The 13,247-nt window shown below is 39.5% G+C and overlaps 1 protein-coding gene across 6 annotated transcripts in view; it reads left to right on the top strand.

The window, feature by feature from the left end:
* The window catches only part of LOC122551720 (von Willebrand factor D and EGF domain-containing protein-like), a 279,402-nt gene that overhangs the window by 79,609 nt on the left and 186,546 nt on the right, over positions 1-13,247 (top strand). For all 6 annotated transcript variants that reach the window (XM_043694082.1, XM_043694080.1, XM_043694081.1 and 3 more), the window contains 3 exons: positions 2,465-2,697; positions 7,932-8,021; positions 12,322-12,466. In XM_043694082.1, the coding sequence (XP_043550017.1) occupies positions 2,465-2,697; positions 7,932-8,021; positions 12,322-12,466 (468 nt within the window). The remainder of the gene's footprint in view (positions 1-2,464; positions 2,698-7,931; positions 8,022-12,321; positions 12,467-13,247) is intronic.

Genomic DNA, 13,247 nt, shown 5'->3' with positions numbered 1-13,247 from the left:
ATTCCTGATGAGGGCTTTTGCCCCGAAACGTCAATTTTACTGCTCCTCGGATGCTGCCTGAACTGCTGTGCTCTTCCAGCACCACTAATCCAGAATCTGGTTTCCAGCATCTGCAGTCATTGTTTTTACCTACAATAACTCTGGCACCGTGCCCCTGTCTAATTACAAATGGATTTAGCTTCAAACAGCCTTTGCATATTGTTAGACTTGCTTTGTGTGGTTCTTTTATTTATTGTTTTTGAAAAAAAATAAGCAAAGTCAGTCAGGTCTTCAGAACACTTTAGTGGGATGGAGAGTACTCCAGCACAACTTTCTTCTATATGTTAGAGTTGTTCATACCAACTTACATGAAGACTGTGAAACACATTGTGCATCAAGTAGTCTCAGTCCAACATTTTTATAGCTCTGTTGTGATACAGATAAAATTGGAAGTAATTTTTATGTTTATCTAAATAGTACCTCTACTTTTACAATGTGCAATAAAATGGTATATATTGCGTCATCTAGGAGACAAATTAAAAATTGACAGAATTACAGCATGTCTGCCTAAAGTTGGAAGCAGTAAATTTTTGTTTGCTTAGAAGTGACCATGACTAAGTCTGAGACATTTTATTTCCCCTCAAGTTACATTGAATAGCTTATCTAAAATCTCCTGTTGGCTCTGCAACTTGCTGTAAAACAGTTACAACCTTAAAGGGCAACACGACTTTGGTAGCTAATTGTTTTTTCACCACTTTTTAAAAATTCATTCATGGAATTTTGGCATTGTTGGGGAGGCTAGTATTTAATGCCTGCCCTAATTACCCAGCAGATTACCTTTCCTAAAGGTAATTAGTGAACCAAGTGGATTTTCCCAACAATCAACAGTGGTTTCATGGTTACCATTAGGTTAACTGTTTTTTTAAAATTACAGAATCTTTTTATTGAATTTAAATCTCTGCCATGTTCCGAGAACATTTAGCTGGATTACTAGCCCAGTGACTTTACCACTACACCATGACCTCCCATCTGGCATTATTAAGGTGAAGTTGCATAAGGGTAGATTTTGCTCTGGCTCTGTTTTTTTGAGGATGTGTGTTTGAACAATGAAGCTTGGATTGGCAATAATTGGTTTTCTGTATTTTGGAACAATCTGTTGACTCATGTCGAGCCTCTGCAGCCAACTCACCACTTGAATAAAATCATTGTAGTCAGCCCTGAGATAAGTAAAGAGTATTGAGTGAGGTAATGGGGGCTGGTGAGTTCCTGACCTGGAAGGGTGAATAAAGAAGGAATGGGAAGGAGCATTTGGTTGTTGAGGGGGTGACATGGTAGAGAACAGATTAAATTTCCATCTTGCCAATGGGTTGAAATGATTTACATTGACCCATCTTTCTGTACTAGGTCTTATTATTCATTCAGGTTAGGCTTTTTAGCCTCATACCAAAAAAGAGGGCACTGGTCACTGCTCAGAAGAATAGTTGGGCACAGAGCCCTGAAGATTGATATATTAAGCTTCAAATCAAAGCGGAGTGCTGGAGATCTGAAAGGAAACCAGAAAGTGATGGACAATCTCTGCAGGTCCATCAACAACACTCCATAGTGGCAGTTTGGTAAAGTTGGGAGTTTAAGAGTTAATCTCTTGCCTTTGAATCTAGTACTAATTGGTGATAGCTTTTTGAAAAGCTATCAGTTATTTAATAGGATTTAGTTTTAAAGGGGGGGACAGTTAAATCTCTTTTTTTAGGGCTGTGAAGTGTAAACACAGTCTCTTCTAGTGATTGGGGCTGCTATAGCTTGTATATTTTGGGGTTAAAAGTTAATCTAGTTCAAGACAGTTCCTGAAACAGCTGAGGCAGAGTGTGAAAAAACAGGTCACTGTGCAGCCAGATCTGCACTCCCCCACCAAATGTCTTGATTGCGTTTGTCTGCTCTCAGGTTAGCTCTGCTGTTTTCCACTGTTAATACCTCCAATTAGCATGCCCATTCTTTATTTATATCTTTCCTCCACTTCCATCACTCCTTTTGCCTTTAATCGTCTGAACGCTCTTCATTTGTTCTAAATCCTCCTCCTCCCATGCTTTGTCAACAGCATAAAAACCATTGTTCTCCAACTCTTCCCAAGGAACATTATTGTCGAACTCTAATGTTTCTTTCTCCACCAGGTGTTACCAGATCTGCTGTGTTTCTCCAGTGCTTTGTTTCATTTCAGATCTCCAGCATCTGAAGTACTTTACCTTTAGTACAGGAACATTTATGCTGGAGTTGGGGTGTGATGCTAGAACCACTTGTGAACATATTAGCATGCCTTCTTGTGTTAGCTGTATACTTTCTAGCAATTATGCACATTCATCTTTGACTTCTCTGACCGTTTTAAAGGCTAATCATTTGGATAATTGAGCTAATTTTAATTGTTTATATGTGAAACCAACTTGCAGGTTTTATAACTTCGTTTGAAGTATGTGCTTCCCTTTTTGTTTTGCAGCTAAGCTACTCGATCTACTTGACAAACCGGTGATTACTCCAGAGTTAGTGGGTACCAGCATCCATCTGAAGTGCACTTATGTGAAATCTGCTTTAAACAGCACTGTAGCATATGTGGTGATATGGTCACGGGTTTCTCCACTTAACATGAAGGAAGAGATAAAGAGAGACACAACCCGTCAACTGTTCTCATTTGTGGAGTTGGATGGGATGACTTTAAAACTGGGAGATACGGTAATAATTTGCAGGTCTCTTAAAACGAAGGGTCCGGCACTCAGTTAGCGGGGTATGTGAACGGAAAAGGTTTAGAGGGATATGGGCTGGGTGATGGCAGGTGGGACTAAATTGGGTTGGGATATCTGGTCAGCATGGACGAGTTGGACTGAAGGGTCTGTTTCCACGCTGTATATCTCTGACTCTATGACATTCAGTTATATTAATGCACAAGACCTCACTTTAGTTCTTCCTCAAGTTTCTCAGCCTGAGTTGTTGATTAAAATAGCATACTCGAAGTAAAATTATTCTTCGTGGATCAAATACAAACAACTATTACACACAACTATTCCACTCTTGCAACAAAGTTTTTTCTTTGCAGCAGAAAAGAAGCCTTCCAAAGCATGTGCTACCAGCCAAGTGAGATTTCTGCCCTTACCTGATGTTCTGCAAATACCCATTTAAAGGTAGCTGCCAGGAAATGGATGAAAATCACTAGCATTCCCTTTCCATGCTTAACACCTTATCTGGATGACATGACCTAGATCAGTGACTTACTCCATAAGACATTTAACATTTAGTTGAGAAATATGCATGTGTTTGGACTTTAACCTGCTATTTTGTGGATGTGACTTTGGAACATAGGAGCAGGCCATTTGGCCCTTCAAGCCTGCTTCACAAGTCATTTTGATCATGGCTAATTAAAAAATCAATAGCCTGTTTCCCCCTTATCCTTTTGTTCAAAGTGGCTACATACAACCCCTTGAAATCATACAATATTTTGATTGTGTCTGCTTTCTGTGGTAGAAAATTCTACAGGCTCACCATCCTTTTTATTTACTTGTGGGATGTGGGTGTTGCTGGCTGGCCAGCATTTTTGTTGCTCTTCCTAGTCACCCTGGAAGATGGTGATGATCTACCTTCTTGAACCATTTCAGCCCCCGTGCCATAGATAGACCCACCCGCTGTGAGGGAGGGAATTCTGTGATTTTGGCCCTGTGACTGTAGGAGTGGGGATGTATTTACAAGTCAGGATCGTGAGTGACTTGGAGAAGTTGCAAGTGGTGGTGTTCCTATATATCTGCTGCCCCCTACTCTTTTAAATGGAAAGGGCAACGGGTTTGGAAAGTGCTATCTGAGGATCTTTAGTGAATTTCTGCAGTGCATCTTGGAGGTGGTAGCAGCCACAGTATTGAGTTACAGTGGTGAAGGGTGTGAATGTTTGTGAGTATGGTACCAATCAGGTGGACTGCTTTGTCCTGGATGGACAACCTCCTTGAATGTTGTTAGAACTGCACTCATCCAGACTACACTCATTCCTAAATGGTTCACTCTATATCCTTAGATTGTGATCTTTGGTTCTGGATCACCCCGTTACGGTCTAGTTTATTTTTGTTTTTATTAGGGTTTTCTTTACAGCTGGGATAAAATTTCAGATGACTGAGCCTTTCTTACAGCACCAAGTCGTGATTACCTCTGCACTATTTCTGGGTGAAAATGTGCCCATCTCCTATTAATCTCTAATTCCACCCCCAGCCCAGAAGTAAAATTAAATCATCCAGAATGCACTCTGTCCTGAACCAAGTTTGTCGAATTGGTACTGGAAGAAAAAATTGAGGCCCTATAGAGTCAATCTCTACTGTCTTTTAGTGGAGTCTTCCATCCAACTTGCTGCTGCATTTAGTGTTCACACACCCCGGATATTACCTTTTATACAAATGCCTTGACTTGTACCTCATTAACTTACTTTCTCCATAGAAATTGTTCAACTGCAACATTTTCCTTTGTTTAGATTACCTGAGATATTTCAGCTTCTTGTTTTTCTTGTGTTAATTCTATAAATGCAAGTGATAAAATCTGGTTGTTTGGATTTTTAAATTCAGGACAGATAAATGCAATCAATTTAAGGGTCTCCTTCAACCATATCTATCATGTGATTATATGGGTAAATTCACTGATCTGGTTTGAGCCCAGTGTCATACCTAAATGAACTGTGGCCTGGAGAATCAGTTGTTATAATTTTGTTTCCAACATGCTCTTCCATAATAAAGTGGCAAATGAGTTTATACTATTATTTGTGAAATTGAAGGATTTGAAATACTCAAACTGACATTACTAGAATTCCCTTGGCAGCCATAATAATTGGTAAATTGGATGCTTTTAGATCAGTAATGAGTAATTACTGTTTCTGTGCTATGAGAGTTAATGAAAACAATACTAGTCAAAGCCCATAAATAACTCTGCATAAAATAATGTTTGGAATTTCAAATGTGTAATTTTGTAAAACCTTTATCATTAATTATACAATTTGTGTTATGTACATTCCGTTTGGAAATAAATTTTCATCCATCCTAATTAATTGGAAATAATATTTGTTGTTATGCCAATTTATTTTTATCCATGATCTGAACAGTTAAACATTTGTAAATGTCTGTTTGAATGCGTCTGATGTATTGAGGAGAAAGTGAGGACTGCAGATGCTGGAGATCAGAGCTGAAAATGTGTTGCTGGAAAAGCGCAGCAGGTCAGGCAGCATCCAGGGAACAGGAGAATCGACGTTTCGGGCATAAGTTCCTGAAGAATGGCTTATGCCCGAAACGTCGATTCTCCTGTTCCCTGGGTGCTGCCTGACCTGCTGCGCTTTTCCAGCAACACATTTTCAGCTGCGTCTGATGTATTGTTGGATACAGTTGCATTCGCAAAAAACACCAGACTTATCTTGTAAAATATGCACGCGTATGTTCCCATACATGTTCCCATACACATGCATGTTTTACAAGATAAGATCCCCTCCAAGCCACTCACCATCTTGACTTGGAAATAGATAATTGTTTCTTTATTGTCACTGGGTCAAAATTCTGGAATTCCCACCCTAAGGGCATTGCGGGTCAACCCACAGCAGGTGGACTGCAGCAGTTCAAGAAAGCAGATGGCCAGCATCTTCTCAAGGGCAACTCGGATTGAGTAATAAATGCTAGCTAGCCAACGATCCCACTTCCCACAAGTGAATAGAAACAAAAAAATGCTGATCACAGTGGGGTGTAATTCAGGATCTATCACTAAAATCACCAAGATGCTTATAAACTCTGAATGAGAGTGAATTTCCTTTTTGGCTGGAACCAAAAGGGGAGAACATAGAACAGTTCAGCACAGGAACGGGCCCTTTGGTCCATGATATTGTGCCAAACATGATGCCAATTGAAACTAATCCCTTCTGCCTGCCCTTGGTCCCTATCCCTTCATTCCTTGCATATTCATGTGCTTATTTAAAAGTCCCTTAAATGCCCTTATTGTATCTGCCTCAACCATAACCCCTGGCAGTGCATTCCCTACTCCTACCACCATGTGAAAAAGAATTGCTCCTTTGAACTTTCCTCCTCTCACCTTAAATGCATGGCCCCTGGTATTAGACATTTCAACTCTGGGGGGGAAAAAAGATTTTGACCATCAGCCCTGTCTACACATCTCATAATTCTATAGACTTCTATCAAGTCTCCTGTCAGCCTTCGTCACCCCAGAGAATACAACCTGAAGTTTTCTAGCTTCCTTGTATAGCTCATACCCTCTAATCCAGGCAGCATCCTGGTAAACCTCTTCTGCACGCTCTCCAAAGCCTTCACATCCATCCTGTAATGGGACGATCAGAATTGAATGCAATACTCTAATTGTGGCTAAATAAGCATGCCATATGCCTTCTTTCCCATCCTATCTATTTGCGTGGCCACTTTCAGGGAGCTGTGGACTTGAATCCCAAGAACCAAAACGGGGACCTGAGATAGCTTTGGCAAATAGAATTAAGGAGAATCCAAAGGGATTTTACATATATTAAGGACAAAAGGGTAACGAGGGAGAGAATAGGGCCCCTCAAAGATCAGCAAGGCGGCCTTTGTGTGGAGCCACAGAAAATGGGGAGATACTAAATGAATATTTTGCATCAGTATTTACTGTGGAAAAGGATATGGAAGATATAGACTGTAGGGAAATAGATGGTGACATCTTGCAAAATGTCCAGATTACAGAGGAGGAAGTGCTGGATGTTCGGTGGTGGGCAAGTTGTTGGAGGGAATCCTGAGGGACAGGATGTACATGTATTTGGAAAGGCAAGGACTGATTAGGGATAGTCAACATGGCTTTGTGCGTGGGAAATCATGTCTCACAAACTTGATTGAGTTTTTTTGAAGAAGTAACAGAGAGAATTGATGAGGGCAGAGCAGTAAATGTGATCTATATGGATTTCAGTAAGGCATTCAACAAGGTTCCCCATAGGAGACTGATTATTAAGGTTAGATCTCATGGAATACAGGGAGAACTAGCCATTTAGATACAGAACTGGCTCAAAGGTAGAAGACAGAGGGTAGTGGTGGAGGGTTGTTTTTCAGACTGGAGGCCTGTGACCAGTGGAGTGCCACAAGGATCGGTGCTGGGCCATCTACTTTTTGTCATTTACATAAATGATTTGGATGTGAGCATAAGAGGTACAGTTAGTAAGTTTGCAGATGACACCTTCTCTCCCTTGTTACCCTTTTGTCCTTAATATATGTAAAAACCCTTTGGATTCTCCTTAATTCTATTTGTCAAAGGTATCTCATGTCCCCGTTTTGGTTCTTGGGATTCAAGTCCACAGCACCCTGAAAGTGGCCACGCAAATAGATAGGATGGGAAAGAAGTATATACTGCACTGTTGTAAAGGATTCATTGTGAACCACTGGCCTGATATGCCAGATGTTTTTGCATACAAGGTCACATTTTGGTTCACAGTACATACCAGATTGCAAATAGTAGCTGCATTTTGTTGAGAACATGAATAAAGAACTTTGCAGTCCGAGAACAGTCCAAGTTGTAACATGAAGCAGGATTTTGCCATTCCAAATGCTTTCATTATTTTTGATGAAAGCAAATTACTGCAGATGCTGGAATCTGAAACCAAAAGAGAAAATGCTGGAAAATCTCAGCAGGTCTTGCAACATCTGTAAGGAGAGAAAAGAACTTTGACAACGGGTCAGTTAGACTCAACGTCAGCTCTTTTCTCTCCTTACAGATGCTGCCAGACCTGCTGAGATTTTCCAGCATTTTCTCTTTTGGTTTCATTATTTCTGATTGATCTTGGGATATGAATATTGGCATGAATGGTCAAATGGGCTCCTCCTGAGTTAGCAGGGCCATCATAGTACCATGTTGAATAGTATCAATTTAAAAATGTTTTCTCAGATTAATTTGTCAAAGTTTTCTGCTACTTTTTGTTTTTGCTTTTGCAGGTTTACTGTAGTGTATCAGTCTTCTTGAGGGGTTCTCCAGATATACGCACTTTTCCCAGGGATAGTGAACCATTCTTTGCTGGGATTAAGGTAAATTAAATGTGTAATATTTAAAATGTATTCAATTAATACTAAATGTATTGCTAAAAAATCTGAATATCTTATTGTACACTGATATTAAAAGTAAAATATGCTATTCAGTAAATTTAACATTAGATACAGAAGAAATATTCTGACATGTTTTATAGAAGTTAGAGGGGATAGTGAGCACATCTGACGCATAAATAGCATCAGGGATGTTTTTATTCAGTCAAGCTGTGTAAAGGTAAGTCCCATCTTATGATATCACTTGCTACCATCAATCTCTGGTGGAAATGCTTGAGGTAGAATTTTACCTTAATCCTATTTCTGTTTGGAGTTGCAAGGTCAGAGCAGAAGATCACTTGAAGAACAGGAAAAATAATGGGAGGGCTAATATTTCTGTTTCAATGCAATTTATATTGATTAAATCAATGCAGTTAATGTTGGAAAATATAGGAGACTACATGGTCACAGTTTCAGGATGAGGACGTGATAATTTAGGACTGAGATGAGGAGAGAGCTCTTCATTTAAAGGATTATGAATCTTTTGAATTCTGTGTCAGAGAACTATAGATCCTTTGTCAATGAGTATATTTAAGAAACCTATTCTCGCTGCTATCTCAGAACACACAAATGTATTAATTGCAAAGGGCCACACCATGGAGAGATTTGGAGACAAAGATGAGGAATTTTCAATTGAGGGCATGACTTAACAAATCCAAGCATATTTTCCCCAGAATTGTAAAAGTATTTACATGAGAAAAGGAGGAGGTTGTACAAGATGTGTATATGAATTCTGAACATGGTTTCTCAGCATTTGCAGGCAACTGCTGGAAATCATACATAGTTATGCAGTGCTGAACATTCAGCTAGGGGGTATTCAGTGTCAGGCCATGGTCATCCCCTATCAGGACGTTCTGGGCCAATTCTCTAGGGCCTAGCATTGGATCTGTTGAAGTGGCACCACAAGGTGTAGACAATATATTTTACTACCTCAGTCTATGGGAGACATGGTGACTCAGTGGTTAGCACTGCTGCCTTATAGTGCCAGGGACCCAGATTCAATTCCAGCCTCGGGTGACTGTCTGTGTGGAGTATGTATTCTCCCCATGTCTGCGTGGGTTTCCTCTGGATGCTCCAGTTTCCTCCCGTAGTTCAAAGATGTGCAGGTCAGGTGAGTTGGCAATTCTAAATTGCCCATAGTGTTAGGTGCATTAGTCAGAAGGAAATGGGTCTGGGTGGATTACTCTTTGGAGGGTCGGCGTTGACTTGTTGCGCTGAAGGGCCTGTTTCCACACTGTAGGGAATCTAATCTATGGGAGGTAGGTAATTGTCTATCTTATCACTACCTTCTTCAATACTCCATTTTTTAAAAAAATGGTTGCCAAAAAATTATCAAGTTGCAAGATGATTTTTAGGAACAGCTAAAAGCCATTAAACTTAACAAATCCAAACAAATGTAAGTGTCAACCCCATATTCTATAGCTACCTAAATAAAGCTACAACTTAAATATTTTATTACTTAGGGCATCTTATTTTAGTAAAGATATCAAGGTTGTGAACAGGATAAGGAAGAGAATTCTTAAGATATTGTATATGCAACACTTTTTTTCAGTTATGAGCAGAGACTAGAGAAATTAGATTTATTAAAATATTTAATGTTCAACAGCAATCTAATAGAGGTTCTGAATTATAAGAGGTTTTGATAAAATAATTCTTGAGAAACTTTACATTGGTTGGCGAGTTGGTAGCTCGAACTCAGAATCATTAAGCAAAAAGGAACTAGTCAGGACAAAGTTACTAAAGTAAGACTCATGAGATGTATTTTAAACTTATTCTTGTTTTCAGGTTCCTCAAGTTTTACCCCTCCCTATCACTGTAATCTTGCCTGCTCTACAGCTTTCTGAGATCTCTGTGCTCTTCCAATGCTAGCCTCTTACACAACTTATATTACAGTCACTCCAGCACCGGCAGCCAAATACTCTCCTGCTTCCAGTCAGTCTAAGCTCCGAAAATCCCCTCTGAACACCTCTACCTTTCTACCTTCTTACATCTATTGAAGTATTCTTTAACATAGTAATGTAAAAATAGAAGCAGGAGTAGGTCATTAAAGGCTGTAATATAGGTTAAGATAAACATGTTTAGACAAAAATAAGTTAATACTGGACAGTCAACATGGTTTTGTCATGAGTAGGTCATATCTAGCAAGTTTAATTGAATTCTTTGAGATGACAGTCGTGATGTGGATGTTGTATATTTGGACTTTCAGAAAGCATTTGATATGGTGCCACATGGTAGGTTGGCGAGCAAATTAGAAATGTTTGGGATTCCTGGGTCTCTGGCAGCATGGCTTAGAAGGTGGCCAAAAAATAGGAAATAGAGGGTAGGTATAAACAAGCCAAAAAGAATAGGTATATATCGGCATTTCTCAGATTTGAGATGGGTTGAAAGTGCTATTCCTCAGGGATTGATGTTGCGACCCTTGCTTTTTCTGATTTATATAAAAGATTTGGAGAGGGATGTTGAGGTCAAAATCTCTAAAATTGCACATGATATTAAGCTGGAGTCTGTTTCCGTGCTGTATGACTCCTATGATTTAGAGAGAACAGTCAATTGTGAGGACGATGCTGACCGATTTCAGAGGGGCATTGACAACTTGGCCAAATGGCTGATAAATTTCAGTGCAGAGAAATGTGAGGTAATGCATTTTGATTGAAGAAACACAAAAAGAATACAGGCTAGATGGTACAACAATTTTGACAGAGTAAAGCAAGATATTCTGTTTCCACTAGTTGGTATGTCAGTAATTGGGGTTACAATTTCAAGATTATCAACAAGAGAGCAAGGAGTGAGATGAGGAGAAACATCTTTACTCCGAGTTGTTAGGATTTGGAATGGACTGGGAGAGTGTCGGAGGTGGACTGCATATACGGTTTCAAAAGAGAGCTGGATATATATTTAAAAGTTTAAAAAAACATTTGTGGATGCTGGAAAGCAGAAACAAAGACAGGAATTACAGGAAAATCTCAGTACATCTGCCAGACTTGTCCAGTTTTTCCAGCAATTTATATTTTTGTTATATATCTGGAAATGATGAATTTAGGAGGCTATGGAGATAGGGCTGGACAATGATTCCAACTGGCTAGCTCTTTTGGGAGCTAATACAGACACGATGGGTCAAGTGGCCTCCTTTAGTACTGTAAAATTCTGTGATTCTATTAGGCTGTTTGATCCTGCTCCTCCACCATCCAACTCCGTACCTCCTTCCTGCATTCTCCCCGTATCCTTTGATCCCTTTAGCTCTAAGAAATCTTAACTCCTTCAATATTCTGGCCTCATTTGCTTTCTATGGTAGAGAATTCCACAGGCACATCACTCTCACAGGGTGAAGATATTTCTCCTGATCTCAGTCCGAAATGACTGACCTCATACCCCTAGTTCTCGACTCTCCAATTCTTAGATACAATCTTCCTGCATTTACACTGTTTCATCCTGTTGGGATTTTATAAATTCCATAATATTGTGATTATAAATTTTATAAATGACGTTCCACACACCCCTCCCCAACCCCTTATTCTTAACTCCAGTGAATATAGATCTAACCAGTTCAGTATCTCTTTGTACATCAGTCCAGCCATCTCAGGAATCAGCCAGAACATCTTTCTTGAGCTAAGGAGACAAACTCTACTCTCAATACCCCAGATGTGGTCTTACCAAGGCTCTATACAGTTGTAGCAAGACATCCCTCCTCCTGTACTCAAATCTTCTTGCGATGCAGGCCAATAGATCATTTGTTACCTTCATTGCCTGCAATACATGCGTTCTTATTTTTTCAGCAACTGGTGTGCAAGGACCCCTGGTCTTGTTGCATCTCCTCTTCCCAATTTGCTAGTCAGATAATGTACCTACTTTTGCCACCAAACCTCACATTTATCCATATTAACCTACCTTTTAAACCAAGTTGTTTAAACAACTTTCATCCTCGTAATTTCTTACAGGACTTCGTATCAAATGTTCAGTTTGATAATATTTCTATGAAAGGCCGCGGAATGTATTAATACATGAGTAGTGTTTCATGAGTTCAAGTTGTTGCTGTTGACAAACTTAATCTCATAAAGTTGCTCCTGGAATGAATGTTAAGAGCTTTTAAAAATATACTTTTGGAAATTGTCTCTGAAGTAATTAGCTGGGAAATAGATGGTCTTTGTAATCAGTAATGAGGGATATTTACAACTGGAATGACTTGTAATGTTTTCACTGGAACAATTTTTTCGCACACTTTGCCTTTTAAAATCTCTTTCTTTCAAAGTTTGATCCAGTGTCTTTGCAAATCAGAGAAGATGGCAAAGCACATACTTTGTTGATCCAAAGTACGATTCCTATCGCTTGTCTGGAAGAAGGACAGAATGTAAACAGTTGTAAAATAACATTGCAACTCACTATCAATGACTCAGGTAAGACTTGAGTTTGTAAATGAATTTTAAGGATTGTACATTTGTATGTCACACCTTATAAACTTTGATAAAGCCAATCAAGCACGGCTACTAATTTAAAATAGAAAAATGACTAGTGCCCAGATTTTAAAATCAAAAACACATTGTTTTATATTGTGTTTTTATTAAGCAACACACTTCCTTTTTTTTGTTGTTTTTGATATCACATACCTACCCCTGCCTTTGGCAGAAATGGCTAACTCATTCTCTTTGCTGATAAACTGAAATGATAAAAACTGAGTCTGAAAAATCAAATATACACTGAGTATTTTGTGCTGATTTTCATTTCCCAGGGAATATGTATTTTAAATAGGTGTTAACAAAAGTATTTCTGTCCGGACAAAAACATTTAATATTTTCAAGCTCATTTGCTTTCTCTGAAAACACTGAAATGACTTTGTGGATTTAATTCTGGATCAGTGGTGCTGGAAGAGCACAGCAATTCAGGCAGCATCCGAAGACAGGCAAAATCGACGTTTCGGGCAAAAGCCCTCCATCAGGAATAAAGGCAGAGAGCCTGAAGCGTGGAGAGATAAGCTAGAGGGGGGTGGGGGTGGGGAGAGAGTGGCATAGAGTACAATAGGTCAGTGGGGAAGGAGATGAAGGTGATAGGTCAGGGAGGAGAGGGTGGAGTGGATAGGTGGAAAAGGAGCTGGGCAGGTCGGACAAGTCCGGACAGGTCAGGGGATCGAGTTGCGGGAGGTTGGAAGCTAGGATGAGGTGGGGGAAGGGGAAATGAGGA

This window comes from Chiloscyllium plagiosum, chromosome 7 (assembly GCF_004010195.1).
Source record: "Chiloscyllium plagiosum isolate BGI_BamShark_2017 chromosome 7, ASM401019v2, whole genome shotgun sequence".
Classification (NCBI taxonomy): domain Eukaryota; kingdom Metazoa; phylum Chordata; class Chondrichthyes; order Orectolobiformes; family Hemiscylliidae; genus Chiloscyllium; species Chiloscyllium plagiosum.
This window is presented reverse-complemented; position numbering and strand designations above follow the sequence as displayed.